The following is a 27,388-nucleotide window of genomic DNA, read 5'->3' as shown; positions in this document are numbered from 1 at the left end:
AATAAATCTCAGAGGTTTATATCGTGCTTCTCAATACCCTTCCTCCTGGCCCTCTGCCACCACGGCTGTGAAAGTAAGGAAGGGGCTTTGTTGAGGGGTTAGGGGATGAAAACCTCTACTTCCTTTCATCACGCTCTTTCTCTCTCTTTCTAAGCACTGCTTCTTTCTCACTAAGTCTGTCTTCCTCTACGTTTACCCTGGGAGCAGGTGGGAATTGACCCTAGGCCCAATAAGTACCCTTGTCCTGATGGATAGAAATCCTGGGCTCTGGACACAGCTGTGTTTCTACCTAGCTGTTTAATCTCCGGAGAGTAGCTTGCTCTCTGAAATAGCATCTGAAAATGATGAGCCTTCTAAATGGTCTCTCCAGCCACCTTCCTCAGAAATCTTGTCTTTCTTCCAGGAGAATCTCTGCTGTTTGGTCCTGGGAGTGTTTGATCCTTCCATCCTCCCATCCTCCCTCGTGACACTGTAGGGGCTGACAGAGTCGAGTCTGGCAAATGTCCTGGGATCTGGCACCAGATCTGCTCCCAGCTGCCTGGGACCCATGTTGGCAGTATCCTGGGGTTAAAGACAATGACCAGATCTTACCCTTGAAGATACTTAATGAGGGACAGATGAAACCATAAGTGTGCAAATTCTAAGAAAAAATATACTAGAAATGCAAGTGCCCTGGTGCTGGTTTGTTCAAGTTGTATTGCAAGATTTCATTTGTGACGGTTGTTCCTCGGTGGGAGTGGGGTGGAGTGGGGTCAGAAAGGGTGCTCCTTTTTTTTTTTTTTTTTTTTTTGGTAGACATGGAGAATCCCCCAAATCTCCAGCGGTACCTTTCCCAATAGCTCTCAGGCGGGAGCCGACAGCAAGTTGGTCAGTACAGTCTTCTAGCCGCTCCTGCTCCGAGGGCACTTGCCCTCTGCCCCAATGCCGGGCTTTCTCCAAACTGTAGAAGAAGCGGGGCATTTGTCCACTTCGGAGTTGGAGGGCGGCGCCCAGGACCCTGGTGGGAGCATTGGCGCCTTCTGTGCGAAGAGCGAAGAGCGGCGGAAGGCGGTGGTGGGAGGGGCAAGGGAAGGGCCCCCAGCTTGCAGAGTTCCAGTGTGAGCAGTGAGGGGAGCGCGCTCAGGAATAGGTGCACACAGAACGCCCCAGGGGCAAACTCCGCCGTCCCTACACCCACCCCCCACATGGCGCACCCCGGGAACCTGCTACCAGCGCTGTCCTTGCTCCTGCTACTGCTGCTACCATCCCCGTTGCTTGGAGCTGGTGAGTGCCCTCCGTGCCTACAGCCAACCTGCTCCAGTCAGGGCGTTGGGGGTCGGGGGTTGGGGAGAGTGTAAACAGGGACCTGTCAGCACTGCCCAGAGAGGACTCAGTCACCGCATGGCCACCTGGTCCCGGCTGCCCAGCCCTTTGAGCCTGAGGATCTAGAGGAGGGAACCCAGGGTGCCAGGAAGGGGCTGGGTCCCCTGCGTGATAAAGTGTCTGAACTGTTGTAGATTGAGTTGAATGCAATGGTCAGGGCACCCAAACATATCCTAGTCCCCGGTTCCCGTCTCCCCTCTATCGTGGCGTATCTGCACAGTCACAGAAGCGTCCACAGCCAGACCACTTCCGCAACAGCATCTGTAGGAGACGGGGAGATCTCTGTTTGCTCCACGTGGGCTTCATCTCTTCCACCCTCTGTAAGGAGTGGGGAAGTGGATACTACATAAGAGGAAAGTAAGTTATTGTTAGAACTGACTTGAAACAAATTAGGTTTGTAAATTCCTGCCAGAACATGCTAACACCATTATTTGGTTGTACTGCTGAGAATATTGCTCACTACCAACGTACCCCTCTTAAGGATATACTTTTTGTTACTATTTTGATTAGAGGAGAAAACTCACTATCGGGCAAGATGGTTTTTCCTTGCAAGCTGCCAGGCAGCGCCTTGCCTTATTATTGATTATACAATTGATATTTTGTGGAATATGTAGTTCAGGACTTCGTTTCCGAACCATGTCATTGCCTTAAGGAAGGACAACCAGGGATTCATGATCCCAGGGAATGGGATCCCATGGCTTTTTGGAGTGGGATGGGTGCTTGGAACCTCATTGTGGGGTTCCTGCCCAGAGCCTGAGTGGAGGGAATGCTAAGGCAGAGACCATACATGGTCTGTGACCTGCATCCACAAGGTAAGTACTAGAGAAATGCAATCTTGGCTGAAAGACAGATATGAAAGGAAGGAGGGAAAGGACTAGTCAGTACAGACTGACTCCATCAGTAACTTAGGGCAGCAAGACTTCTCTGATCTGATTTGAATGCCCAGGACATTTCACTAACCCTAACAGGACAGGATGGCTGCTTGTCAGGATCAAGGATAAACGTGGGGCACCTTTTCCCCACCTTCCGTTGAATTGCAAATGCTCTAAAATCCACTGCTGCTCAGACCTGGACGACCCACCGGCTTAGAAATTAGAGAGGTTTACTTTTGCAAATAGTTGCAACTCAATATTTAGTTCAATTAGAACAATGAGGCTTGGACCTGCTACATTTCTTTCAGCAAGCACTAATTGGGTTCCTACCAGAAGTAACATCTTAAACATTTAGTATTTCTCAAACTATTTAATATCATGTTCTCTTTTTGGTGAAGATAAAAATCTCATGCCTGTCTAAATAACTTTTGAAACTTCAAAAGCTATGCTTTTTATCTTTCACTTATAAAATTATCAAATATGCTATTTTGAACCACACATTTACTTTGAAAATTCTGATATACCCCTAAAAGGAGCCTAACGTCTCTCTTCGTTATCCCCTCCATTCAGAAGCTCTGGTTTAATCCAGTCTTCTCATCTTACGTTTGTGAAGCTACGGTCCAGAAAGTGAATTAAATTGCCCTATGTAGAGCTGGGACTAAGGTTCAGTGAGTGAAGGAGCTGCCAAGAAATTCAGTAGTCAAGATAAAGAAGATTTTAATGCAATATTTTAAAATCAAAATTAATGCCAAAAAGTCTGTGATGAACAACATATCAAAATTTTAAGTAAAAAGACTAACAATGTTATGCTGAGGCATATTGGAGCTTGAAGCAAAAGGAAAACTCAGTGATACTGATCTTTTCTGTACTCATTGAATATAGCACCGACTCTTTTTTTTAATTTGTTATATTACTGTTGTCCCAATTTTCCCCTGTTGCTCTCCCTTTCCCCCAACCTCTGCTCCCACAGTCAATTCCCACCCTGTTGTCTGTGTCCATGGGTCATTTATACTTATTCTTTAACTAAGTCCTTCCCCTCCTTTTCTCCCTTATACCACCCCTCTCCCACTTCTGGTCCTTGTCATTTTGTTCCTTGTTTCCACTGCCTCTGGTTCTATTTTGCTCATTTGTTTGTTTAGTTCACTAGGTTCCTGTTATAGGTGAGATCATATGGTATTTGTCTTTTGCTACCTGGCTTATTTCACTTAGCATAATACTCTCCAGTTCCATTCATGCTGTCATGAAGGGTAGGAGCTCCTTCTGTCTGCTGCATAGCATTCCATTGTGTAAATGAGGACAGTTTTTGATCCACTCATTTACTGATGGGCACTTGGGCTATTTCCAGCACTTGGCTATTGTAAATAGCACTGCTATGAACATTGGGATGCATAGATTCTTATGAAGTGGTGTTTCAGGATTCTTAGGGTATAATTCCAGCAACAGAATCACCAGGTCAAAGGGCAGTTCTATTTTTTGTTTTTTGAGGAAATTCCATATTGTTTTCCAGAGTGGCTGCACCAGTCTGCATTTCTACCAACAATGTACTAGGGTTCCCTTTTCTTTGCACACTCGCATACTTGCCAGTACTTGTTTGTTAATTTGTTTATGATGGCCATTCTAACCAGTGTGAAGTGGCATCTCACTGTGGTTTTAATTTGCATCTCTCTGATGCTAGTGATGTTGAGCTTTCTTTCATTTGCCTATGGGTCTTCTGTATGTCCTCCTTGGAGAAGGGTCTGTTCAGGTCCTTTGCCCATTTTTTTAAATTAGAGTCTGTCTTCCTGGCATTGAGTCATATGAGTTATTTATATATTTTGGAAATCAAACCTTTGTCTGAGGTATCATTGGCAAATATGTTTTCCCATATGGTTGGTTCCCTTTTAATTCTGATGATGTTTTCTTTTTAAATTTTTAAAAGATTTTATTTATTTATTTTTAGGGAGAGGAAGGGAGGGAGAGAAACATCAATGTGTGGTTGCCTCTTGTGCACCTCCCACTGGGAACCTGGCCCACAACCCACACACGTGCCCTAGACTGGGGATCAAACTGGCAATTCTTTGGTTCACAGGCTGGCACTCAGTCCACTGAGCCACACCAGCCAGGGCTGATGATGTGTTCTTTAGCTGTGCAGAAGCTTTTTAATTTGATGTAGTTGCATTTGTTTATTCTTTCTTTTATTTCACTTGCGCTATTGGCAAAAAGATTGCTAGGTGGGATATCTGAAATTTTACTGCTTATGTTTTCCCCTAGGATTTTTATGGTGTCATGGCTTATGTTTAAGTCTTTTATCCATTTTGAGTTTATTCAGGTACTGTATGGTGTAAGTTGGTGGTCTAGTTTCATTTGCATGTACCATTCCAGATCTTCCAGCACCATTTGTTGAAGAAGCTAGTTTTACTCCATTTTATGCCTCTGCCCTTTTTGTCAAATATTATTTGACTACAGGTTTATTTTTCGTAGCTCTATTCTGTTCCACTGATCTATGTGCCTGTTTTTATGCCAGTATCAGACATTTTTATTACAGTGGCCTTGTAGTATAGTTTAGTATCAAGTATTGTGAACCCTCCTATTTTGTTCTTCTTTTTTAAAAATATATTTTATTGATTATGCCATTACAGTTGTCCCATTTCCCCCCTTCATTCCCCTCCACCCTGCACACTCCCACCATTCCCCACCTTTAGTTTACGTTCACGTGTCTCAAGTTCTTTAGATTCTATATTTCCCCCACTATTCTCATCCTCCCCCTATCTATTTTCTACCTACTGTCTATGCTACTTATTCTCTGTACCTTCTCCCCCCTTCTTCTCCTCCCACTCCCCTGTTGCTAACCATCCATGTGATCTTCATTTTTATGGTTCCACTCCTATCTAGCTGTCCTCTTGGTTTGCTTTTGTTTTAGATGTGGTTGTTAATAACTGTGAGTTTGCTGTCCTTTCACTGTTCATATTTTTTATCTTGTTTTTCTTAGATAAGTCCCTTTAACATTTTGTATAATAAGGAGTTGGTGATGATGATGAACTCCTTAAATTTGACCTTATCTGAGAAGCACTTTATCTGTCCTTCCATTCTAAATGAAAGCTTTGCTGGACAGAGCAATCTTGGCTGTAGGTCCTTCCCTTTCATGACTTGGAATACTTCTTTCCAGCCCCTTCTTGCCTCTAAGGTCTCTTTTGAGAAATCCGCTGACAGTCTGATGGGAAGTCCTTTGTAGGTGACTGTCCCCTTATCTCTTGCTGATTCTAGAATTCTCTCCTTCATTCTAATCTTGGCTAATGTAATTCTGATGTGCCTTGGTGTGTTCCTTCTTGGGTCCAACTTCTTTGGGACTCTCTAAGCTTCCTGGATTTCCTGGAAGTCTATTTCCTTTGCCAGATTGGGGAAGTTCTCCTTTATTATTTGTTTAAATAAGTTTTCCACTTGTTGCCGTCCCTCTTCCCCTTCTGGTACCCCTATAATTCAGATGTTGGAATGTTTAAAGATGTCCTGGAGGTTCTTATGCCTCTCCTCATTTTTTTGAATTCTTGTTTCTTCCTTTCTTTTCTGTTTGATTATTTCTTTCTTCCTTCTGGTCCACTCCCTTGATTTGAGTCCCAGTTTCCTTTGCATCACTATTGGTTTCCTGTGCATTTCCCTTCATTTCAATTAGTTTAGCCTTCATTTGTTCCTCTAATTTGTGACTAAAATCAACCAGTTCTGTGAGCATCCTGATCACCAGTATTTTGAACTGTGCATCTGAGAGGTTCGCTATTTCTTTTTCACTTAGAGTTATTGGCTCTGGGGCTTTGAGTTCTTCTTGAGCCATAATGTTTTGGTCTGTTTGGGCCTGTTACATATGAGGGACAGAGCCCTAGGTGTTCACCAGAGTGGGGCAACCCACTTTGCTGGGTTATGACCCTGTATGTGAGGGCGGGGTCAAAGAGGAACAATGGGGGTCCCCTCTTCTGCTTCCCGCTGCTGGGGCCTGCGCAGTCTGTCTCACTGCTTGCTCCTTTGCCTGGTTTATCTGTGCGCGACTGTGTGACCATGGTCAACCTGCCACCTTGCACCCTCACTGGGTCAGCTTGTTGCTACCCCACACCTGGGATCTGCCAACAGCCGCCTGTGTGCCTGGGTCGGTTTAGTGGATCATTCCTGCCTCATCCCGCTCCACGGCTGGCTCCGCTGACCCTCTTACCCATCTGGTTGGAGGGTTTGTTGTTGTCAGACTTCTGTATAGTCTGTATAGTTCAATTTTCTGTGTTTTGGTTGCGTTTTTGTTACTAAAACTTTGTTGTCTTTAAACTTGGTTGTTCGAGGAGGCACAGTGTTTCCACCTATGCCTCCATCTTGGCCGGAAGTTCTCCTACTTTGTTCTTTCTCAGGATTGCTGCAGCTATCCAGGGTCATTTACGGTTCCATATATACTTTTGAAATGTTTGTTCTATATCTGTGAAATGGTATTTTAATAGGGATTACATTGAATGAATAGATAGCTTTGGGTTGTATGGACATTTTAATGATATTGATTCTTCCAATCCATGCACACAGTATATTCTTCCTTTTTTTTTTAAGATTTTTTAAAAAGATTTTATTTATTTATCTTTAGAGGGGAAGGGAAGGAGAGAAGAAGAGAAGTATCAACGTATGGTTGCCTCTTGTGAGTCGCCTGCTGGGAACTGGCCTGCAACCCATGCATGTGCCCTGACTGGGAATCGAACTGTGATCGTGTGGTTCGCAGGCCCGCGCTCAATCCACTGAACTACACCAGCCAGGGCCTTTAATTTCGTTCTGTATTGTTCTGTAATTTTCTGAGTACAGATCTTTTACCTCCTTGGTTAAGTTTATTCTTAGGTACATTATTTTTCTTGTTGCTATAACAAATGGGGTTTTCTTCCTACTTTCTGTTTCTGATATTTCATTATTGGTATACAAAAATGCCTTCAATTTATGAATATTGACTTTTTATCCTGCTGTTTTGCCAAATTCACTTATTGGGTTAAGTAGTTTTTCAGTGGAGCCTATAGGATATAGCATCTATTCTTAAACTATAAGGTGGATACTACTCACCAGTGAACTTGCTAAAATTCAGATATCCAGGCTTTATCACTAGAGATTCTGATTCAGTAATTCTTGGATGAGGCTAAGAAATATGCATTTTAATAACTAATTGAGTTGATTTTTGTGTGATTGGAAGAGCAGGTTGGACTAACCAAACTCTCAGAGTTTGTAAGTAGAGCCACCTCTTCTGTTCTTCTGTTCTTTTATTTGGGCCATATTTCTTTGTGTCCTCAAATTTGGCAACCTTCCTGTGTTTGTTTCTGTGTATCAGGTCGAGCTGATTTTATTCCTTGTCTTAGTAGCATGGCCTATGTAGAAAAGGCACCTGTAAATTGTGTGGGGCAGAGTCTTAGGTAATTGCCAGGGTGGGGCAATCCACATCACTGCTTTGTGGCTCTGTGTGTGGGGAGGGCTCAGAGAGGAGACAATGCAATTGCCTCGCTTCTCACCCCATTTCCGATCACTTCCCTCACTCCCCATATGTGGTTGGCACCCTACCAGGTGCTGCCCTGGTAGTGAAACTCAGGGTGGGTGGATTTGCGTATGCTCTAAGTTCATATTGGCTCTTTAAGTGGCAAAAATCCAGCAGTTTCTTCTGCCACCCCAGCCCCCATTGGTTTTTACAGCCAGAGGTATTGAAGGTTTATCTTGCCATGCTGGAAACCTGGGCTCTGTGGTCTGGCCTGAGTCTGGGATCACTGGCTCCCACGGTGTCCCTACTGGTTTTTATCCACCATATGTGAATGTGGGATTGTCTGTTCCACTGCCACTGCGGCCACCTCTGTGCACCACACCACCTGTCCACCTGTTTCCAGGACTCCAACCTTTCTGTTCATCTGGATGAATGTAGCTTCTTTAAATCCTTGGTTGTCGGACTTCCATGCAGATTAATTTTCTGGCAGTTCTGGGTGTTTTTTGTTTTGATATTTGGTTGTAATTTTTTTCTATGGTTGTGCAAGGAGTCAAAGCATGTGTCCTTATGCCTCTTTCTTGGCTACTTTCAGACTAGAAGTCTGTCTGGCTCTTTCTTAATAGGAGCTCACAAATAATAGGCACTGGTGACAGAGTAGTGATAAGATAAATGTGGAAGTCTAGAGGGGGTGATAATCAGAAAAAAAACAAGTAAAAGAAAACCAAGTGGTGATAAATGCTATGCAACAATGTGTTAGAGTAGCTAGGGGGGTTATTTTACATCGGTTGGTCAGAGATGGCCTTTCTGAGGCCTGACCATGACATTAAACTTCAAACTGAATTACCAGAAGGGAACAGCCATGTGAAGATCAGGGGAAAGAGCATTCTAAGCAGAAAGGAAGAGTAGGATGAAAACCCTAAGGTAGACACAAGTTTGTCTTGTTCAATGGCATCCAGAGAAAAGCTTAGTGTAGACAGAGGGGAGTGGGAGAGGAGGAGAGGACTAGGAGGTGAAGTTAAAGAAGTGGCCTTTTTGAGGAAGATGGGGTTGCTGTTGCAGCTCATCCCACTTCTGCTCCTGACACTGCTGTTCACTCTCAATGAGGAACAAGTCAGTCAGGAAGCCAAGTCACAGAAATGGCTTTTAAGATACTGGAAAGACATCTGTGGAACCAGAGGTAGCAATTCTCTGAATTAGAATAACTCTGACCTGCCAGAATGTGCAGTCTTTGGAGAAGGTGTGTGTTAACTTGATCAGAGGCTCAAAGGAAAAGAATCTCAAAGTGAAAGGACCAGTTCGGATGCCTACCAAGACTCTAAGAATCACCGCAAGAAAAGTCCCTTTGGGGAGGGAATTGGGATCGATTTCAGATTAAGATCTACAAGCGACTCATTGACTTGCACAGCCCTCCTGAGATTGTTAAGCAGATTACTTCCATCAGTATTGAGCCAGGAGTTGAGGTTGAAGACATCATTGTAGATGCTTAAATTAACCTTTTAAATAAATTGACTATCAGTTGTTTAAAAAAAATAAAAGAAAAAGTGTGCAGGAACCAGGTCTTACAAGGTTTTTTAAACCAGAGTACATAATAGAATTATGTTACATTCAATGGAATGCTATATACCAACAAAAATAAGCTATTTACAAGTACACTTAATAGTGTAGGTGAATTTCATAAACATAATATTGAGCTAAAGAAGCCAAGACATAAAAAGCACATGTTGTTTGATTGAAAAACAGACAAAGTTGATCTCTAATGTTAGAAATAAAGATGCTGGTTTCCTTGTGAGTGATGGTGAGTGTCAGAAGGCCTTCAGGATGTTAGTAATGTGCTGGTCCTTTACTTGTCTGGTTACACAGGTGTATTCAATTGGAAATTCATTGAATTGTACTTTTTTGATTTATGTACTTTTCTGTATATTATGCTTCAGTAAGAAAATGACCAAACATGATACACAAATGGCTACTGTGAAAATGTGCTCAACATCATTAGTTATTAGGGAAATTCAAATGAAAATCATAATGAGATACCACTTCACACCCACTAGGATAGCTATATTAAAAAAGAAAATAATGAGAGTTGGTAAGTATGTGGAGAAATTGAAACCCTTCTATAAAAAGCTACAGCCACTATGGAAAATAATTCGGTAGTTTTTTAAAAAGTTAAACATGGAATTATCATATGACCCAGCAATCCTCTCCTAGGTGTACACCCAAAAGAACTGAATACAAATATTCAAGCAAATACTTGTACATGAATGTTTATAACAGCACTATTCACAGTAACCAAAAGGAAACAACCCAAATGTCCATCAACTGATAACATGGATAAACAAAATGTTGTGAATCCATTCAATGAAATATGTTCTTCTATAAAAAAGAATAAAATACTGATACATGTTACAATGTGGATTGTAAAAACAGTGGATTGTATACCTTAAAAACAGTATATTAGGTGAAAGAAGCCAGATATAAAAGATTTAATATTTTATTATTCCATTTACATAAAATATCTAGGAAAACATATAGAGACAGAAAGCAGTTTAGTGGTTGCTCCAACTAGGAGGAAGGTAGAACAGTGTGTTTAGATTGGGTATGGATTTCCTTTTGGAGAGAAAAAAATGTATTGAAATTAGGTGGAGGTGATGGTTTACAACAGCCATGAATGTACTAAATGCCACTTAATGGGACCCTTTAAGATGGTTAATTTTGCATGGCATGAATTTTATTTTTATAAAAATATTTCCCATAAAAAATTTTCATTTAAAAAGATGGCTGCAGCAACAACAAAGTAGTAATTGTGCGAAGTGAAGGATATGTTAGCTAATCTTACTGTGATAAGCAGTTCACTATACATGTGTATTATATCATCACCTAAATCACACAATGTTATATGTCAATTATATCTTAATAAAGGTGGAAAACAAAAAGGGTGGGTGAGTGGTTTAGGAGAATGAATTTGGAAGATGGAATCAGAGAGACCAATGAGTCTTGGCAGCAGTTCAGACAAGAGTTAATGGTGAGTAAGAACAAAGGAGGTAGTAATTGATGTGGAGAGGTGGACAGATTCCAGATATGTTATGGAGCTGACAGGACTTGTTGGATTGAATGTAGGATGTGAAGGAAAGAGAAGAATGAAGAATGACTCCTAGATGTTTTGCCTTGAAAAACTGGGGGTATGATGGTGTTCCATTACCCCTCAATAGGGACCCTGAGTCTCAGGCTGCAGAGCCTTCCTCCACAGCTGAGCGATAACCAACCTTGGTATTCCTGAGGGACAGAATCAGCAAAATCTCCCCACCCTAACCCCAACCTGTTCCCACTGTAAGGTATTTTAAGTGACAGAATTATTGCTAACTCTCATTAAGCATGCCCAAGCAGATTCTCAACTCTCTGATTATGATGCTAGCTACACCCATGGCATAGCTCTGCCAAGGGTCCTCCTCCCTACACCTGGCAGGGTCATCAGGTCATCTTTAAACAACTGTCCCCCTTCCCCTCCCAGGAGGCCAAGCAGCCTTTCTTTAGACTCCCAGCTCCTCTTCGGCTGGATCTGTTCTCCACTCCTGTTACGCTTCCTTCTCCTCACACTTATTCCTGAAGGCCTTTTGTACCACCCCAAGACTTTTTTGCCCAAAGTTTCACCCGAGTTCCTCCCCCCTCCTCACCTTACCTGAAGGATGTGTACTCCCAGGCAGCCTTATTTGGTCTCTCTCCCTTCACAGGGAACCTCAGCCCCACAGGGGGTCGGCTCACGAACAGCTGTATCCAGGCCAGGAGGAAATGCCAGGCTGATCCCACTTGCGATGCTGCTTACCACCACCTGAATTCCTGCACCCCATCACCTGCAGAGGGACCTGCAGTTTCTGCAGACTGCTTGGAGGCAGCACAACACCTCAGGAATAGCTCTCTGATGAGCTGCACATGCCACCGGCGCATGAAGAACCAAACTACCTGCCTGGACATCTACTGGACTGTACACCCTGCCCACAGCCTTGGTGAGGTCCCCATCCTAGAGTGGACTAAGCTAGGAAAGATGGCCCCTGGGGTTGTCTTTTAATCCTTTACATGTGAGCCCATGGTAGATTTTGAGAATGATGATAAATAAAGCTTTGCATGTGACAACAGTAAGAAACGGAGGGAGGAATTGCCAGTATCCTTTTGAGCCCCCCAACATTGCCCTACCATCTCCTTATTTCCCCCTCTCTTATCTGATGACATGTAGCTGTCTCTTGGCAGAGATATGAACCAGGCTGAGGCCCATGCTGGGGAGCTCCTGGAACAGAAGGGTATGGAGAAGAGATGGAGGAAAATGGTTTTAACCCATAAACAGGCTCCAAATACAATGTAACCCATAAATGCAGAGACTGGGAGGCAGCATCCTGGTCCAGCCTTTAATAGAAAAGGCACTCATTAGCTAGGCAGGAGATGATAAAAAGAGAGGGCACTAGAAGAGACAAAGAGAAGAGCTTTTTCTGACTCCATTGATCCCTCTGTGTATTAGCTTTTACTGGACTATGCTGTAGTAACTTGTAGAACAAATAACTTACAAAACAAGGGTTAATTCTTGCTTATGTTCCATGTTGGCCATTTCATGTATCCCCTTCATTCTCAGATCCTAGCTGAAAGGACAGCCTCTATCTGGGATGTTCCCTTCTCATAGCAGAGGGAAATGAACAATGGCAGAACCACGCTATGGCTTTAAAAGCTCCTGCTCAGATTTTACATAAAGTACTTCAGCTCACATTCCATAGACGAAGCAAAACACACGGAGGGCAAGCCTGAGATCACTGGGGAGGGGAAGTGTACTTCTCCCACAGGGAGATGTTGAAGATCAAATGGCAATAAGTGAGGGTATATAATCTTACAGTGAGGGCAAAAATAATGAAAATAATACAACCTTCACAGCCCACCACTTGGTCAAAATATTCATTTTCCTCCCTCCCACAAGCAATATATACCAACACACTTTCCAAGAAAGATACCCTAAGAGTTCTACCCAAACATGACATCAGGCTCCAAGTCTAGGATCTTGTGATTATTTCTATATCCGGTGTGGATATGGCTCCTCTTGATCTAGAAATTTATGAACTAAAAGACTTCCAGTCAAGATAGAGGCACAGGTAGACACATTATGACTCCTCATGCAACCATAGAAAGAAATACAACCAGAACCCAAAACAAATTGACACCCAGAATCGTCATAAAATCGAGCTGTATGGAAATCTGACAACCAAGGATTTCAAGAAGCCATATTCATCCAGACAGTTAGGAGGATCAGAGTCACAGAGACAGGCAGAGAGGTGGCAGCAGTGGTAGTGGAAGAACAGTGGGTCCCACATTCACGTACCATAGATAAAAATCAGGAGGGACACCTTGGTAGTAAGCAATCTCAGCCCCAGACCAGACCACACAGCCCAGGGTTCCAGTACCAGGAAGATAGACTCTCATTATGACTGGCTGTAAATATTAGTGGAGGCTGGGGTCGTGGAAGAAACTGCTGGATTTTCACTGCTTAAAGAGCCCACATAGACTTAGAACATATACATAAACCATGGACTCTTGGTTTCAGCACCTGAAGGCACATCAGTAGCATACAGGAAACAGGTGAAGTGACTGGAAATAAGGTGAGTGCTAGGAAAATCTCTAGAAGCCAGGCAGTGGCATCATACCCTCCCAGAGCCCTCCCCACACACAGAGCCACAAAGTGGTGAAGTGGGTTGTCCCACCTGAGCAATAACCTGAGGCTCTGCCCCACACAATTTACAAGTGACTTTTTTACATAGGCCATGCTACTAAGACAGAGAATAAAAAGCTAGATCTACCTAATACACAGAAACAAACACAAGGGCGGCTGCCAAATTGAGGACACAAAGAAATATGGGCCAAATGAAAGAACACATCAAAACTCCAGAAAAAGAACAAAGTGAAATAGAGCCAAACTATCAGATGCCCAGTTCAAAACACTGGTGATCAGAATGTTCAGAGAGCTCAGTGAGCATAGCAAACACATAAGGGAGGAAATGAGGGCTACATTTAGTAAAATACAGAAAAATTCACAGGGAACCAGCAGTGAGGAGAAGGAGGCCAGGGTTCAAATCAATGATTTGGAAGATAAGGAAGAAATAAACTGTCAACCAGTACAGAATGAAGAAACGAGAACGAAAAAAAAAGAGAGAAAGAATAAGAAGACTCTAGGACATCTCCAGACGTGCCAACATCTGAATTATAGGGATGCCAGAAGGAGAGGAGGAAGAGCAAAGAATTGAAAACTTACTTGAAAAAATAATGAAAGAAAACATCCCTAATTTGGCAAAGGAAATAGACATACAAGTCCAGGAAGCACAGAATGTTCCAAACAAGTTGGACCCAAAGAAAACCACACCAAAACACATCATAATTAAAATTCCAAAGGTTAAAGACAAAGAGAGAATCTTAAAGGCGGCAAGAAAAAAGCAGAGAGTTACCTACAAGGGAGTACCCATAAGATTATCAGCCGATTTCTCAAAAGATACTTGGCAGGTTAGAAGGGACTGACAAGAAGAAATCAAAGTGATGAAAAGCAAGGACCTACAACCAAGATTACTCTATTCAGCAAAGCTAACATTTAGAATGGGAGGGCAGATAAAGAACTTCCCAGACAAGGTAAAGCTAAAGGAGTTCATCATTATCAAGCCATTATTCCATGAAATGTTAAAGGGCCTTTTTTAAAAGATTTTATTTATTTATCTTTTAGAGAGGAAGGGAAGGAGAGAAAGAGAGAAATATCAATGTATGGTTGCTTCTCATGAGTCCCCTGCTGGGAACTGGCCTGCAACCCAGGCATGTGCCCTGACTGGGAATTGAACCGCGATAGTGTGGTTTGCAGGCCCGCACTCAATCCACTGAGCTATGCCAGCTAGGGCAAAGGGCCTTTTTTAAGAAAAAGAAGAATATCCAAATCATGAACATTAAAAGGTAACAAATTTATGACGATCAACAACTGAATCTAAAACAACAAAAACAACAAAAAACAACTATGTAAACAACCAGAACAGGAATAGAATAATAGGTGTGGAAATCATTTGGAGGGTTATCAGCTGGGTGGGGAAGTAGGGAAAATGGTGCAGTGAATAAGAAACCTCATTGGTAGGAACAAAACAGACAGGGGGATGTTTAGCATAGGAAATGGAGAAGCCAAAGAACTGACATGCAAAACTCATGGATATTAACTAAGGGGGGATTGCTGGAAGGAAGGGGCTTACCAGTAGGAGGGGGACAATGGGGGGGGGGAATTGGGACAACGGTAATAGTATAATTAATAAAGTATACTTAGAAAAAAGGAAAACCCTAAAAAAAAAACAAGTACAAGAAAGAGAGAAAGAAACTAACTTATGGGCTAAGAAGACAAGTCATCTGCCTCCCATTACATACTCAATATATTATAATGGAACAGGGACCAGAAAAACCATAACATAATTTCAGTAAGAAGGGGAGGGATGGGAGGCATGCAGCAGACACTGATTCATAGCAACTCTGAAGTCTCACTAGACAAATGTCCCAATGTCCATCTTCCTTGGGAGCAGTGGTTGTTCTTTAATAAGACCCTGTTTTTACTGCATGGGAGAGTTGCTCTACTCATTGTTCTCTAGGGCTCTTGGCCCAGCTCCCTGGGAGGTCTTCCTTTTTCCATTACAATAAATCCTTATTCAATGTCATCAAGATTCTTGGAAACTGGGACTTTAAACCAAACAACATATAATGAAACCAACTTTCCCTTAGAGTAATTAATATAAATAAGTTCTTACAGCATATTTTGGGCCTCAAAACATCACCAGACTTCTAAATAGAGACCCAAAACACTTATGATGTTAAACATCAAAATAAATATGAGCTATACATACATTTTAAAAAGATTAGTAAAAACAAGTAAGACAATTATATTCCAACTCATTTATTCCAGATCAGGGTTGGGAGTGACCAGAGCCTATACTGGCAGCTCAGGGTTCAAGGCGGGAACCCACCCTGGACAGGACACCCTTCCATCGTGGGGCCACTCACACCCCCAGCCACACTCCCTTAGACTGGGACAGTGTACACATGCCAGTTCACCTAATGTGCATGTATTTGGGATGGGGGAGGAAGCCAGAGTACCCAAAGAAAATTCATGCAGACATGAGGAGGCCTCCAATTCCACACAGACAATTTCTTTGCTGGGGATCAATTTTTTCCCCCTCATCAATGTTATAACAAAACAACATAGAAGACATAATTCAAGGACCTGCTGTGTTTTCTTCGGCCACATATGAAAAGGGCATGGAGACTCTGACCTTTTTGGGAACTGAGCACTATATTCAGCTTGTTTCCTAGCTGAGGAATATTGGGGCATTTTAAGTCTCAAATAGTCAGTGTCTTAATCCAAACTGGTGGCTCTTAGCAGTTCACTCTCTCAAAACATAATTTATTTTTATACTTTGTTTTTTATCACCTCCTGTGCCAGTGATGGCCTTTCCTATAATTCGTTTCAAGGCATGTATCTCTTTCTAGACTGAATTAGGAGTACCCCTATCAGGCTTCTATGGGAGGGCCACTACCTTAGTCTCTTTTCCCTGACCTCATTTGTCCAACTGGCAGGATTTATTGGATACCACTTTAATCAATGAGAGATCTCCACGAAGGGCATGATAACCACAAACTTGATTTGGTCTTGCTCCAAGGCTGAGTTGTAATATACCTTATTACTCAAAGCATTTTTCAATTTTGTCTTTTACCATTTGAATACAAGAAGCAATTGTAACTTTTCTTAATCCTGCAAGTCCCACAATTTCTGGATTCTCCCTTTTCTGTTTCTTCTCTATTTGCAGACTGGCCAGTTCTTCTCTGAACTTTTATCTTCCTTGGAGTACCTTGCTAAATGCAACTAATAGCAATCAAGACATACTAGTAAACTTCTGCTTCTCAGCTTCTCATGTTAAAGCACGAACTCATTCAGTATGTTACCTTTCTTCCAAGTTCATGATCCACTGCTCAGTCCCAAAGCCAATACCATATATTGTAGACTATTTGGTTTTTGTTCTTGCAGCACTCCACATCTAGATACCAATTACATTTTTAGTAAAAATGTGCTAGGTTATGCTGCAGTAACAACCAACCAAGCCCACAATTTCTGTCTTTTGACAACAAAAATGTATTTCTTGCTCATGTTATACATCTGCTGCAGGCTTCCGTAAGTTGACTTTGTCTTTGCTCTCCCTGTCTTTTTCATTCAGGGATCCAGGCTGGTAGAGGGAGAACAGCAACAGCAGAACCAGGTGATAGTTCTTAAAGCTTCTGCTCAGATGTGATTTACATCACTTCACTCACAATGCACAGGCCAAAGCAAGTCGCATGGCTGAGCCTGACAGTGGGTGGGGGCCTGAAAATCACATCACGGGAGGTGGGAATGTCATTTTCCCACAGGATGGATAGCAAATAATTGGAAACAGCCATACAATTTACCACACTCTTTGTTTCCTGCTTTCCGATACTCATCTTAATCCCTTCTGTTGCAGAACTTCCCCTGAGACTTCTTGGATCTTCTCCCATCACCTTTTCCCTTGGGAGCATTAGGTCTTCCCAACTACCCAAACTATCCTCTCCTGCTTGCCTAACATGATCTGTATTCTTTGCCTCCAAAAGATGCGTTCACAGAGTCTTATTGTGTGAAAACCCTGCAAGCTCACTTCTCTCACCTCGCTCTTCCAACAAGATTAACCAACATTTATTGAGTACCTACCATGTACAATATATGAACTATGCAGTAATTATATAAGCCCCCTTAAGGAGTCCACAACCTCATGGAGGGGACTGAGAGAAATGTGTTTCCTTCGAGATCGTTATTTCTCCCTTCTTTGCTCTTCTCCCTCAGGTTCAGTTTGGAACCTGGCCTCACTTCCACCTCCACAGCATGTAATGCTTTTCCATAGCCAAATTGTCAGACCTGGAACAGAGTCTATCACTGCCCTGTCTCCAGTAGGAAGAGAAAACAAGACAGAGTCTCTTTGCCTGCTCATGGACCCACAGGCAATATGTCTAGTGGGTAGGAGCCGAGATCCTGCAATCAGATAGTCTAGATTTCAAAGCCCAGTTTCACTTCTTAGCTTATGTGAGCCTGAGTAACTTAACTTCTCTCATCCTATTTCTTCTGACCTACCCAAAGCCTTCTCCGGGGGATTAAATGAGATCAAATATATATTTAATGAGATCACTATATATATGTAAATTTTTTTTCACTTATACCATTGTGCCCAGCACATAGCATGCTCAGCATGGTACCTTTACCATATTCATCATTAAATCTAGGTTATTCATTGCACCCAGCCTATACTTTATGGCCCTGATTTTTTTCTCACTTCTCAGAGCTTGCAGCCAGTTAGCAAGAGACTGTTTTCCTTTTTTTCTAAAGGGCTTTGAGGTCTGACTCAGCAGCCTCAGGCCCTCCTGTACCTGCCCCCAGACCCGTCCTCAGGACTCTGGTGCTCTCTGCCTCTTCTTTAGGTGACTATGAGCTGGATGTCTCCCCCTATGAAGACACAGTGACCAGAAAACCCTTGGAAATGAATCTCAGCAAACTGAGCATGCTCAAACCAGGTGTGGAGGGCAAGCAGAAACCATGGTGTGGGGGCTGGGTAAGAGTCCCAGTTGGGGTACACAAACTGGAGGGCCTGTGGGTGAAGAGTGTGCACCTGCCAGGTAATAAAGCAGGGTTGCATGGGGTGGGAGTCTGAGATTTGGGGCATGGTCTGATCTCGTAAGAGTCATCCGGGAGTGATGGTCATTAGGGAAGCATTCAAAGAGCCCATTAGGGCTCCTTAGTTCCAGAAGGTGGGTCTCTCTATAGAGGGTTTGGTGGGAGTGGCAGCAGTCCCAGAAAAATGTGCTGAAATGGAGTATTTACCCTCATTCAAGGCAGCCACAAAAGTAGTTTTTTGTTTTTTCTTTTTGTCCCTGAAGACTAAGAAATGATTGTTTTCCACCATTTTAATGGGACGGGTGAGGTGCTGGGCAGGGAAAATGGTTAGAGAGTGTGACGCTTCAGGGATGTCTCAGGGTGGGGAGCCATCTGTCTGGCAAGGACTACAGTGCATGTTTTTCAGGGAAGAGAAGCTGTTGCGTTAGCTGGAAGGGAACACATGCGCACATGCACTGCTGTCTGTGAGAAAGATGTGAGTGTTGTTACATTTGAATTTTGAGAGAAAAGCATAGTGATTTATACATAAACTCTTAATTCCTACAAGGGATCCAAACATTTGCCTGTTTCCGTTACTCCATTGTTCTGACTGTTGGAATATTCTCTTAATAGAAATATTACCATAATTTCCCGAGATTCAAGAGAATGAGAAACTTTTATGCATACATGAATCAATGAAAGACAAGCAGGTGATATTAGTACTGAGCAGAATAGACAGATTCTGCTCTGTAAAACAAAACAAAAATCCCAGGTAGAATTTGGTTGCATTTGTTGGACAGTTCAGAAAGTTTTAGATTGTTATAGAGCCTCCAGCTTATTCCCACCATGAGATCTCACTCAATGTATAGGACTGAGGAAAGGGTTTTGGTTATTCGAGCCTCTGGCTGCTTGAATTCTAGATAAATGAGCCTTCGATGTATGTGGCTTTTCTTTCTTTTTTTTTCTTAAAGCTAGTCAGGCTGAGGAGGAGCACGAGGGAGGCTCGCGAATACCAGAGGTGGTTTGTGTGTAAAGGAAAAGCCGCGGATTAGGAGTGGCTTACTCAGGGCAGTCCTCCTTTTTCTTCCTACCCTCGCTTCCAGTGCCTGTTAAATCAGAGGGTCGAGGCGGGGAGTGGATGGGCGTTGGTTCCTGAGGGAAGCTGGTTTTGCAGAGGACTGGTGACTTGGTGTCTCTCCTTCCACAGACTCAGACCTCTGCCTCAAGTTCGCCATGCTGTGCACTCTTAATGACAAATGTGACCGGCTGCGCAAAGCCTATGGGGAGGCTTGTTCGGGGCCCCACTGCCAGCGTCACGCCTGCCTCCAGCAGCTGCTTGCCTTCTTTGACAATGCTGGGGCGTCCCATGCACAGGGTCTGCTGTTGTGTCCGTGTGCACCTTCCGACCTGAGCTGTGGGCAGCGACGGCGCAACACCATCGCCCCCAGCTGTGCGCTGCCATCTGGGACCCCCAACTGCCTGGAGCTGCGGCGCCTCTGCCTCTCAGACCCGCTGTGCAGGTATGGGGCTGGGGGCTGGGTGCGGGTGGGCCGGGTAGGCAGGGGCACTGTGCGCACCACTCGCTCCAGGCACCCTCGATGGGAGGCGGGGTCCAACTCCCCAGCATCCGTGGACTGATTTAACGACGTATCTATCTTCCGATATTTTATGAAACTCATCTCTCAAAAAGAACATATAATATTTTCTTTGTGTAAAAACTTTAGAAAATATAAAAACATGTAAAAATATCACACAAAATCAGTTCAATGGATTGAGCACCAGCCTGTGACCCAAAATGTTGCCGGTTCAATTCCCGGTCAGGGCATATGTCTGAGTTTCAGGCCAGGTCGCTGGCTAGAGGTGAGCTAAAGGCAACTGATAGATGTTTCTCTCCCTCTCTTTCTCTCCCCACCCTTTCTCTAAAAATAAATACATAAAATCTTTTTAAAAATCCATCACCTAAAATTAATCTGCCATACTTTGGGGGAGCAAATCCTTCTAGTCCTTTTTGTGTATAGAGAAATAAAATGTGATATTCTAGGAATATATTTGCATCTTATATTGTATCTTTTTTTTTTCATTTATGGTGCATATCTCATGAGCATGTTCTGGTGGAAGCAGTATGGAACAATGGTCAAGACAGGCTCCGAAGCCAGACCGATCTGAATTTGTCCTGGGTCTGTGTGACCTTGGGCCCATCACTTAATCTAAAATTCCATCACTTAACCCAGCTTTCCACTTAGTCCTCTGTACAAACTGAGATAATAATGTGGACCTCATAGGATTTTGGTGGGAGTTGGAGTGCATAACTTATGGAGAGTGCTTAATCTGCTGGTACAAAGTAAGTGCTCAGTAAATGGTGTTGCTTATTTTGTTATTTACTATCCTTTGACAACATGATTTTTTTTTTTTGTGGTTGCCTCTCATGTGTCGCCTACTGGGGACCTGGCCCACAACCCAGGCATGTGCCCTGACTGGGAATTGAACTGGCAACCTTTTGGTTTGCAGGCCAGTGCTCAATCCACTGAGCCACACCAGCCAGGTCAATGACTTGATTTTTAAGAGCCTACATCGTACCTCATTTTATAGATGTCCCATACTTTATTTAATCATTCTCTATTGTTGGATATTTAGGTTGTTGTCTAAATAATGCTGCATAGATATCACTCTTGTTTATTAATCTTTGTGCACAAATATAATTATTGATTAGGATGTGTTGCTATAAGTACCAATACCGAATCAAAGGGCGTGAAGATGTGTAAGGCATTTGCTGCATATTCTCCAGCCAAATTCTGATCTGGCTTTCCTCTGCCTTCGCAGGACAAAACACTCACCAAATTGAAGTTGTCATCTATTCAAGTGACATTTGTTGGCAGTGGAGTCATACCAACCTTGTTTTGCAGTCTGGTTCTACCACTTACTTCTCTGTAACCTTGAGCAAGCTATTTAACCTTTGAGTCCCACTTTCCTCTTCTGCAAAATATTATATAGTTAGAGCTCTCAATAATCATAACACTAACACTTACTAAGTACTTACCATGGTCTAGGGAGTGTTTTAATACTTACTGTGTATTAATACACTCATCTAAACCTCACTCACAAGAACCCTGTAAGAGATGCTGTTTTTGCTTTTTGTCATCCTCAGTTTACAAATGAAGAAGCCACAGGAGAGAAAGGTTAAAAAACCAAGTAGTGAGTCATTTGTGAATGAGGTTTGGAATGGAGTCTGGCCTAGAGTCTGTGCTGCTGGCCTCTCTGCCACATGACCCATTACTGTGCTGGGAGCTATAACTATAACCCAACAAGTGATGGATTAGGTGATGAAGGTTTTGTTTCTTCCTTCAAGGAGTTTGCATTTGAGTGGGGGTGGCAGAGAAGTAAACCACCAATCTAACACAAAGCCAAATATAAGGAAAACTGCAGAAATTTATACAGAGAAACATACTCAGAATTCTCTTATCCGAAAATAACCGACTTGACTTGTTGTAGGATGAATGTTAATAATAACAATATCTAATGTCCATTAAATACTTCAAAAGTACCAGACACCAGGCTAAGTGCTGTATATACATTCTCATATTTCATTCTCACAAAAATACACACTTTTTATTTACAGTCAAGGAAACTGAGGTTAAAGAAGCTGCCGAGATCTCCTGACTCAGGGTTGTGGAGCCCAAATTCACGGTGCTGTGCTGTGGGGACTGGGGTGATAGTGCATTTCATTGTGACAGCAGCAGACCTCACTGGGCCTAGCTCTGAAAGAAGAGGAGGATTTGGCATGAAGATGGGCCTGTCACCTCCAGGGTCAGCAAAGGTCGAGGCCGCAGGCCAGACCCTTAAAGGAAACCCTTGAATTTTTCTTTCAGATCACGCCTGGCCGATTTCCAGACCCACTGCCATCCCTTGGACATCCTAGGGACCTGTGCTACAGAGCAGTCCAGATGTCTGCAGGCATACATGGGGCTGATTGGTGAGGCTAGAGGATGTGTGTAGGGAGCCCACAGGTTGGCCGTGGGGTAAGAATGCTGTGGCTATTGAACCCAGGTGGAGCGCTCCTGGTAAAGGTGAAGGAGGGTGGGAGCTGAAGCTGGCATTGGCCTAGGTCCTGACAGTCCCCTTTTCACCCCACAGGGACTGCCATGACTCCCAACTTTGTCAGCAACGTCAATGCCAGCGTTGCCTTAAGCTGTACCTGCCGAGGCAGTGGCAACATGCAGGAGGAGTGTGAGCGGCTGGAACAGTTTTTTTCCCAGAACCCCTGTCTCAGTGAGTGTGCTCCATCTGCTCCCTCCATGGTGGACAGGTCAGCTCTGTCCATCTCTTGCTACCAGATCAGGCCCCTCCCCAGAATAGGCTTACATCCCTCAACCTGGGCCTTTCTTCCTTTTTCTGCTCCCTGAATGACCCCCCAAGTTACCTGTCGAACATGTCTGCACCTAGGGACACTTGGCACTATTCAGCTCAAGGAATAAGCAAGCAGAACAAGACAATATCCCATACACCTGCCACCTATCTACCCCCCTGCATCCCAGGGTTCCTGAGACATTCCTCCTTATCCTGCCTTGGGAGCCTGAGAAATCTCCACCATCCATCTGCTTCCAACTTCCCTTCTCTTTTCTCCTCAGCGACGGCCATTGCAGATCAGATGCATTCGCACAGCAAACTCTTCTCCCAGGGCTCTACGTCACCTGGGAATGGACTCCAGGTAGGGCCTCGTCTATTACACTCCTCATACGTTTACCAAACCCTCTGGGGAAAACCCAGATAAAGCAGACAAGGGGATGGAGGGGGTGACCTCGATCTCGTCATAAATACTCTAGACCTCTAATGGGCACTGTAGGGGAAGGGGACATGACTGAGGCTGAGGTGGTGAAGCGGGTAAGGTTGACTCCATTGCGTTTCTCCCACAGAACAAAATCCTTGGTCTGAGGCCACAGCCCTGGATGCTGTCTCTTTTCTCCTGCACTCTTACCTTGATTCTGCTCCCAAGTTCCTGGTAACTGGACTTCCCTGGGACCCTCTTCCCCTTTACTACACCCTGCCTGACCTGCCACCTGCAAGAAGTGAGGAAATAATGGCATCGAGAAGGAGGTTGCATGACAACATGAGAACCATGCCCTGCCCCCACCCCCCACCGCACATTCGCACAGTGGAAGCTGACTGGCTCAGTTCTCACTCCCTCCACTTCTGACTCAGACTGCCCCTTCTTAGGAATTGGATTCCGTGGTTTAGCCATATCTTCTGGTGGTGACCAGTTCTACTAAACTCTCTCCTGGTCCCTTCCCGTCAGGATCGCCAGGTTCTAACCAGTCATTCTCTATTGCATTCAACAGGTAGTCAGGGCTGGGTGTTCTGAGTCAGCCTAGGCTCCTCTCCCTTTGTCTCCTTCTCTGAATGGAGGGTGAGAACCTGTTGCCTGCCCTGCTCTGGGATCCTACAGAACATTTGAGCTCAGGAGCTGGAGCGTTTAAACTTTGCTTTCTTCCTGCTGCTGTCCCAAAGTTCTCCCTGTCTCTTGGATCATAATTAAACATTTTGACTTAAAACCTTCCTGTCCTTCCACTTTCTCACATTGTGAATTTATACAGAACTAGAGATTTTACAGACAGAATAGGACAGACCAGTGATCAGGAGACACATCAACTCTGCTACCAAGTGCTATGTGGCCTCAGGCAAGTCTCTCAGCCTCTCTGTGTGGCTTTCAACATAGAGTTGGAAGGAAAAAAATAGCTTATGTGAGGCTGTGGACCTGTATCTGTCCAAGCTCCAACTATTTCTGGGATACTGCCTGGGATCTGCCACAGTGGCTTAGAAGGGGGGTGGTCCTTTGTCAACCACAGCATTTATTGAGTACCTGCTTATGTTATTGGTCTGCTCTACACTATGATGGGAGCCAGAGGAAAGGGGAGACTGGTCCTCGATCTAATCAGAAATCCTGTTGGGATAAGGAAACAGCCACCTGTGCAAAGTAGTCAGAAGAATATATTTACAGGGCTGTGGACATTTATCTGATAACTCATTCACTCACTCTTTCCCATAAGCACTGATGAGTGCTGGCTGCAAGGTGCTGTGCTAAGTACAGGAGATGCCAAGGTAGTAAAACTCGGATCGTGTTTTAAAGGCCGGGGAAGGGATGAGACAGTACATTTTAAAATACAGAGTGATAAGTGCTGTACAGTTATCATAATGATAACCCTCAGTTATTGAGCCCCTATTGTGTGCAAGTATATGAGGATTAATTCTTTTAATCCTCCAACAACACTTGACTTTGTCACTCATTAGCTATGTGACCTTGGGCTTAACCCCTTTGGGCCTTACTGTCCATATCTGTAACATAGAAGGAGGCTAGAACCCACCTTATAAGAAATGAGATAATCCATGCAAAAGCCCTTACTACTGATATGTAATAAGAACTCAGATAAGTTAGCAATTATAGTATAAGGGTTTTGTAGAGAATTTTGATGATATAGGTAATTATCAAGAAGAAATGAAAAATCTTTAAAATCCTACTCTCAAACTTCCAAACCTGCTCCCTGTGCATCTGTGCACATGAGGATTTTGGGGTGTGTGTAATTTTAACATAAGTGGAGGCAGACGCTACATATCAAAGTGTAAGTCTTAGCACCTTTCAGCATCCATGAATGGAGCTTGGGCTACGTCATCCTTTTTATCACCTGTATAACATGGACTTATATGAATGCATATTTCTACATACACATTTTATTTAAGCCGTTCTGCATTGATGGATATTTGCTTGCTTTTCTATTTTTCTCTAGCTAAGTTTTAAGGCAATGAGGAGGTGACTAGAGGTAGGATGTGCAGAGTAGCTGCCGGAGTGATGGGTGAAATAGGGAAGCCTCTCCTGATACATTTTTGTATCCCCATAGCCCACCCTGCCCCAGGAAATACCCAAACGACCTGCCTCCCTGCGAAGTCCGGTGGGGCACTGGCTGGAACTTTTCCTTCTTCCCCTCTCAGGAAGATCTCTGAGCTGTCAAGAGCTCTCCATTTGCTTTGGCTCTTTGGCTCCATTAGTCTAGGGCTGGGGTGTGAATGGTACAGTCATTCCTTGCTAAGTGCTTGAATTAGACTAATAGGTCATCTGTGCTTTTCTCTGAAGAAGGTCCAAATTCCTGGTAAACAACCAGACTACTCTCCCAGCCCAGGGCTCAGAGCCAAGACCAAGGGTGGGGGCAGAGAGGCTGGACTGAAACTCTTAATGGTGTCCTGGCTGGCTAGGATGGTTAATGCCATTAGACACTAACTTTGGGGTAATGAGGTGGGAAGGGCTGCTGGCAACAGTGATAAGTAAAGAGTACTGAATTGTGGGCCTCTGCATGGTCAGGGTGAAGCAGACTGTCTTTTAAACAACTACGTATCTTCAAATTCACTCATTCAATCAGTCAGTCAATGAACCTTTAACAAGCACTTGCTCTGTTCCAGGCTGTATTTTTCAAGATCTATCCCTACCCATTCATGAGCTCCATTTCAATGAAGGGGCAGCCCAGGACACTGGCAGCTGGGCCTCAAGTTTGGGCAGTTGGGACTCTATAGTTGTCTTGGTTGATTACAATGCCCAGCTGTTTGACCTTAGGAAATATTCTTTACCCCTCTGAGCCACCATTTCCTCATCTACATACAGTGGGGATGCCAATAGGAATAGCTAACTTAAAGAGTTACAGTTTTTGTTTGCTTTATTTTTAATACATATAACACCAGCAATTTAATTGCAGTTATAAACTAATTGGCAATATCAACTAATGTTTAGATCAGTTTTAGTGGTTTGGGTTGGCAATCTTTTGGCTTCCTATTTCCATAAAAGCTTATAAGCATGAGGAATTTATGCTTTTTTGATCTCTGTGTATATTCTAAGTTGGATAATAGTAAAAACATTTAAAACCAATCAGGGTTGTTTTGAGGACTGGAAATAATTGTAACAGCATGGTGCCATCAATGTCAGCTATTACTATTCTTATTTCTGGGAGAGGATCTGTGGGTACCATGTATTCTGCTCCCTGCCCTGGAACAGTGGTGGGTGATGGTGCTGGCTCTCCCTCCAAATGTGGGCTGAATTCTATCTGGGCATGTTGCCCCTGGGAGATTCACTCTTCAAGGTCTGAACTCCGGGATGGAAGCCAGAGCTCTGGGTCTGAAGCTCAGGCCCTGAGGGACCTCGTACAAGCCATGGAATCAAAGTGCCTTAGCCAAGGGTCTTTTAGCTGCAAGTAACAGAAACACTGGAATTACTTAGTAAAAGGGGAGCATCATGCAGCTCAGTCCCAGGAAGTTCAGCCAGACCGTAAGAGAGCTGGAACTGGCCAGTCAGGAACCAGTTTTGAGCCCTATCTAATTTTTTTAAGATTTTTAAAATTTATTTTTAGAGAGAGGGGAAAGGAGGAAGAGAGGGAGAGAAACATAAATGTGTAGTGGCCTCTTGTGTGCCCCCGCACTGGAGACCTGACCGGCAACCCAGGCAGTGCCCTGACTGGGAATCCAACTGGCGACCATTTGGTCCTCAGGCCGGCACTTAATCCACTGAGCCACACCAGCCAGCGTTTGAGCCTTATCTCTTGAAGACCTAGACGTCACGGACCACCACTTCATTCTCTTTGTAGGCCTACTTCTTCTGCGTGACCTTCCAGGTCCTGTGACTTTGGCTAAATGATCTCCTATCCCGATTCCAAATTAGTGGAAAAATCTGATTGCACACAGGTTCTAAATTGGCTTTTCTGGATCAAGGGTCCATCCCAGGCCTATCAGCTGGGTAAAGAAAGCATATGCATGTGCTACTAAAGGAATAATGGGATCCCAGGCCTATTAGTGGAAGGCAGTTCTCAGAGAAGTCAGTGTGGCTCACCAGTACTCCCAAAGGCAGAGACTCTTGTCAGAAAATTGGGGTGAGTCTTAATCACCTGAGGTCCAGATGTGCTTCTTTAATGGCTTCCTCCTTGGCCTAGGAGTGTCTTCTATGAGCTTCCTTCTTAGATGCCCTGAAGGTATGGGAATACAGGAATACAG

At 43.7% G+C, this 27,388-nt stretch overlaps 1 protein-coding gene and 1 pseudogene across 1 annotated transcript; both read left to right on the top strand.

The window, feature by feature from the left end:
- Positions 1-1,114: 1,114 nt before the first annotated feature.
- GFRA3 (GDNF family receptor alpha 3) lies at positions 1,115-27,388 on the top strand. The gene is made up of 8 exons (XM_037061203.1): positions 1,115-1,263; positions 11,409-11,681; positions 18,199-18,291; positions 19,578-19,890; positions 22,237-22,340; positions 22,502-22,636; positions 22,996-23,075; positions 23,281-27,388. Exons 1-8 carry the CDS (start codon positions 1,185-1,187, stop codon positions 23,368-23,370), a joined length of 1,167 nt encoding a protein of 388 aa, XP_036917098.1. The 5' UTR covers positions 1,115-1,184; the 3' UTR covers positions 23,371-27,388.
- LOC118998756 (40S ribosomal protein S20-like) lies at positions 2,150-9,170 on the top strand (annotated as a pseudogene).

The sequence above is a fragment of the Sturnira hondurensis genome, unplaced genomic scaffold, assembly GCF_014824575.4.
Source record: "Sturnira hondurensis isolate 20B ecotype Veracruz unplaced genomic scaffold, ASM1482457v3 Scaffold0001120, whole genome shotgun sequence".
NCBI classification, from domain to species: domain Eukaryota; kingdom Metazoa; phylum Chordata; class Mammalia; order Chiroptera; family Phyllostomidae; genus Sturnira; species Sturnira hondurensis.
This window is presented reverse-complemented; position numbering and strand designations above follow the sequence as displayed.

Bases quoted from the DNA above. Each gene is read 5' to 3' on its own strand.
- GFRA3 (XM_037061203.1), top strand. From the start codon at position 1,185: ATGGCGCACCCCGGGAACCTGCTACCAGCGCTGTCCTTGCTCCTGCTA. The intron at 18,292-19,577 runs GTGTGGAGGGCA...CTCCTTCCACAG, and splicing joins ACTGAGCATGCTCAAACCAG to ACTCAGACCTCTGCCTCAAG. The intron at 22,341-22,501 runs GTGAGGCTAGAG...TTCACCCCACAG, and splicing joins GGCATACATGGGGCTGATTG to GGACTGCCATGACTCCCAAC.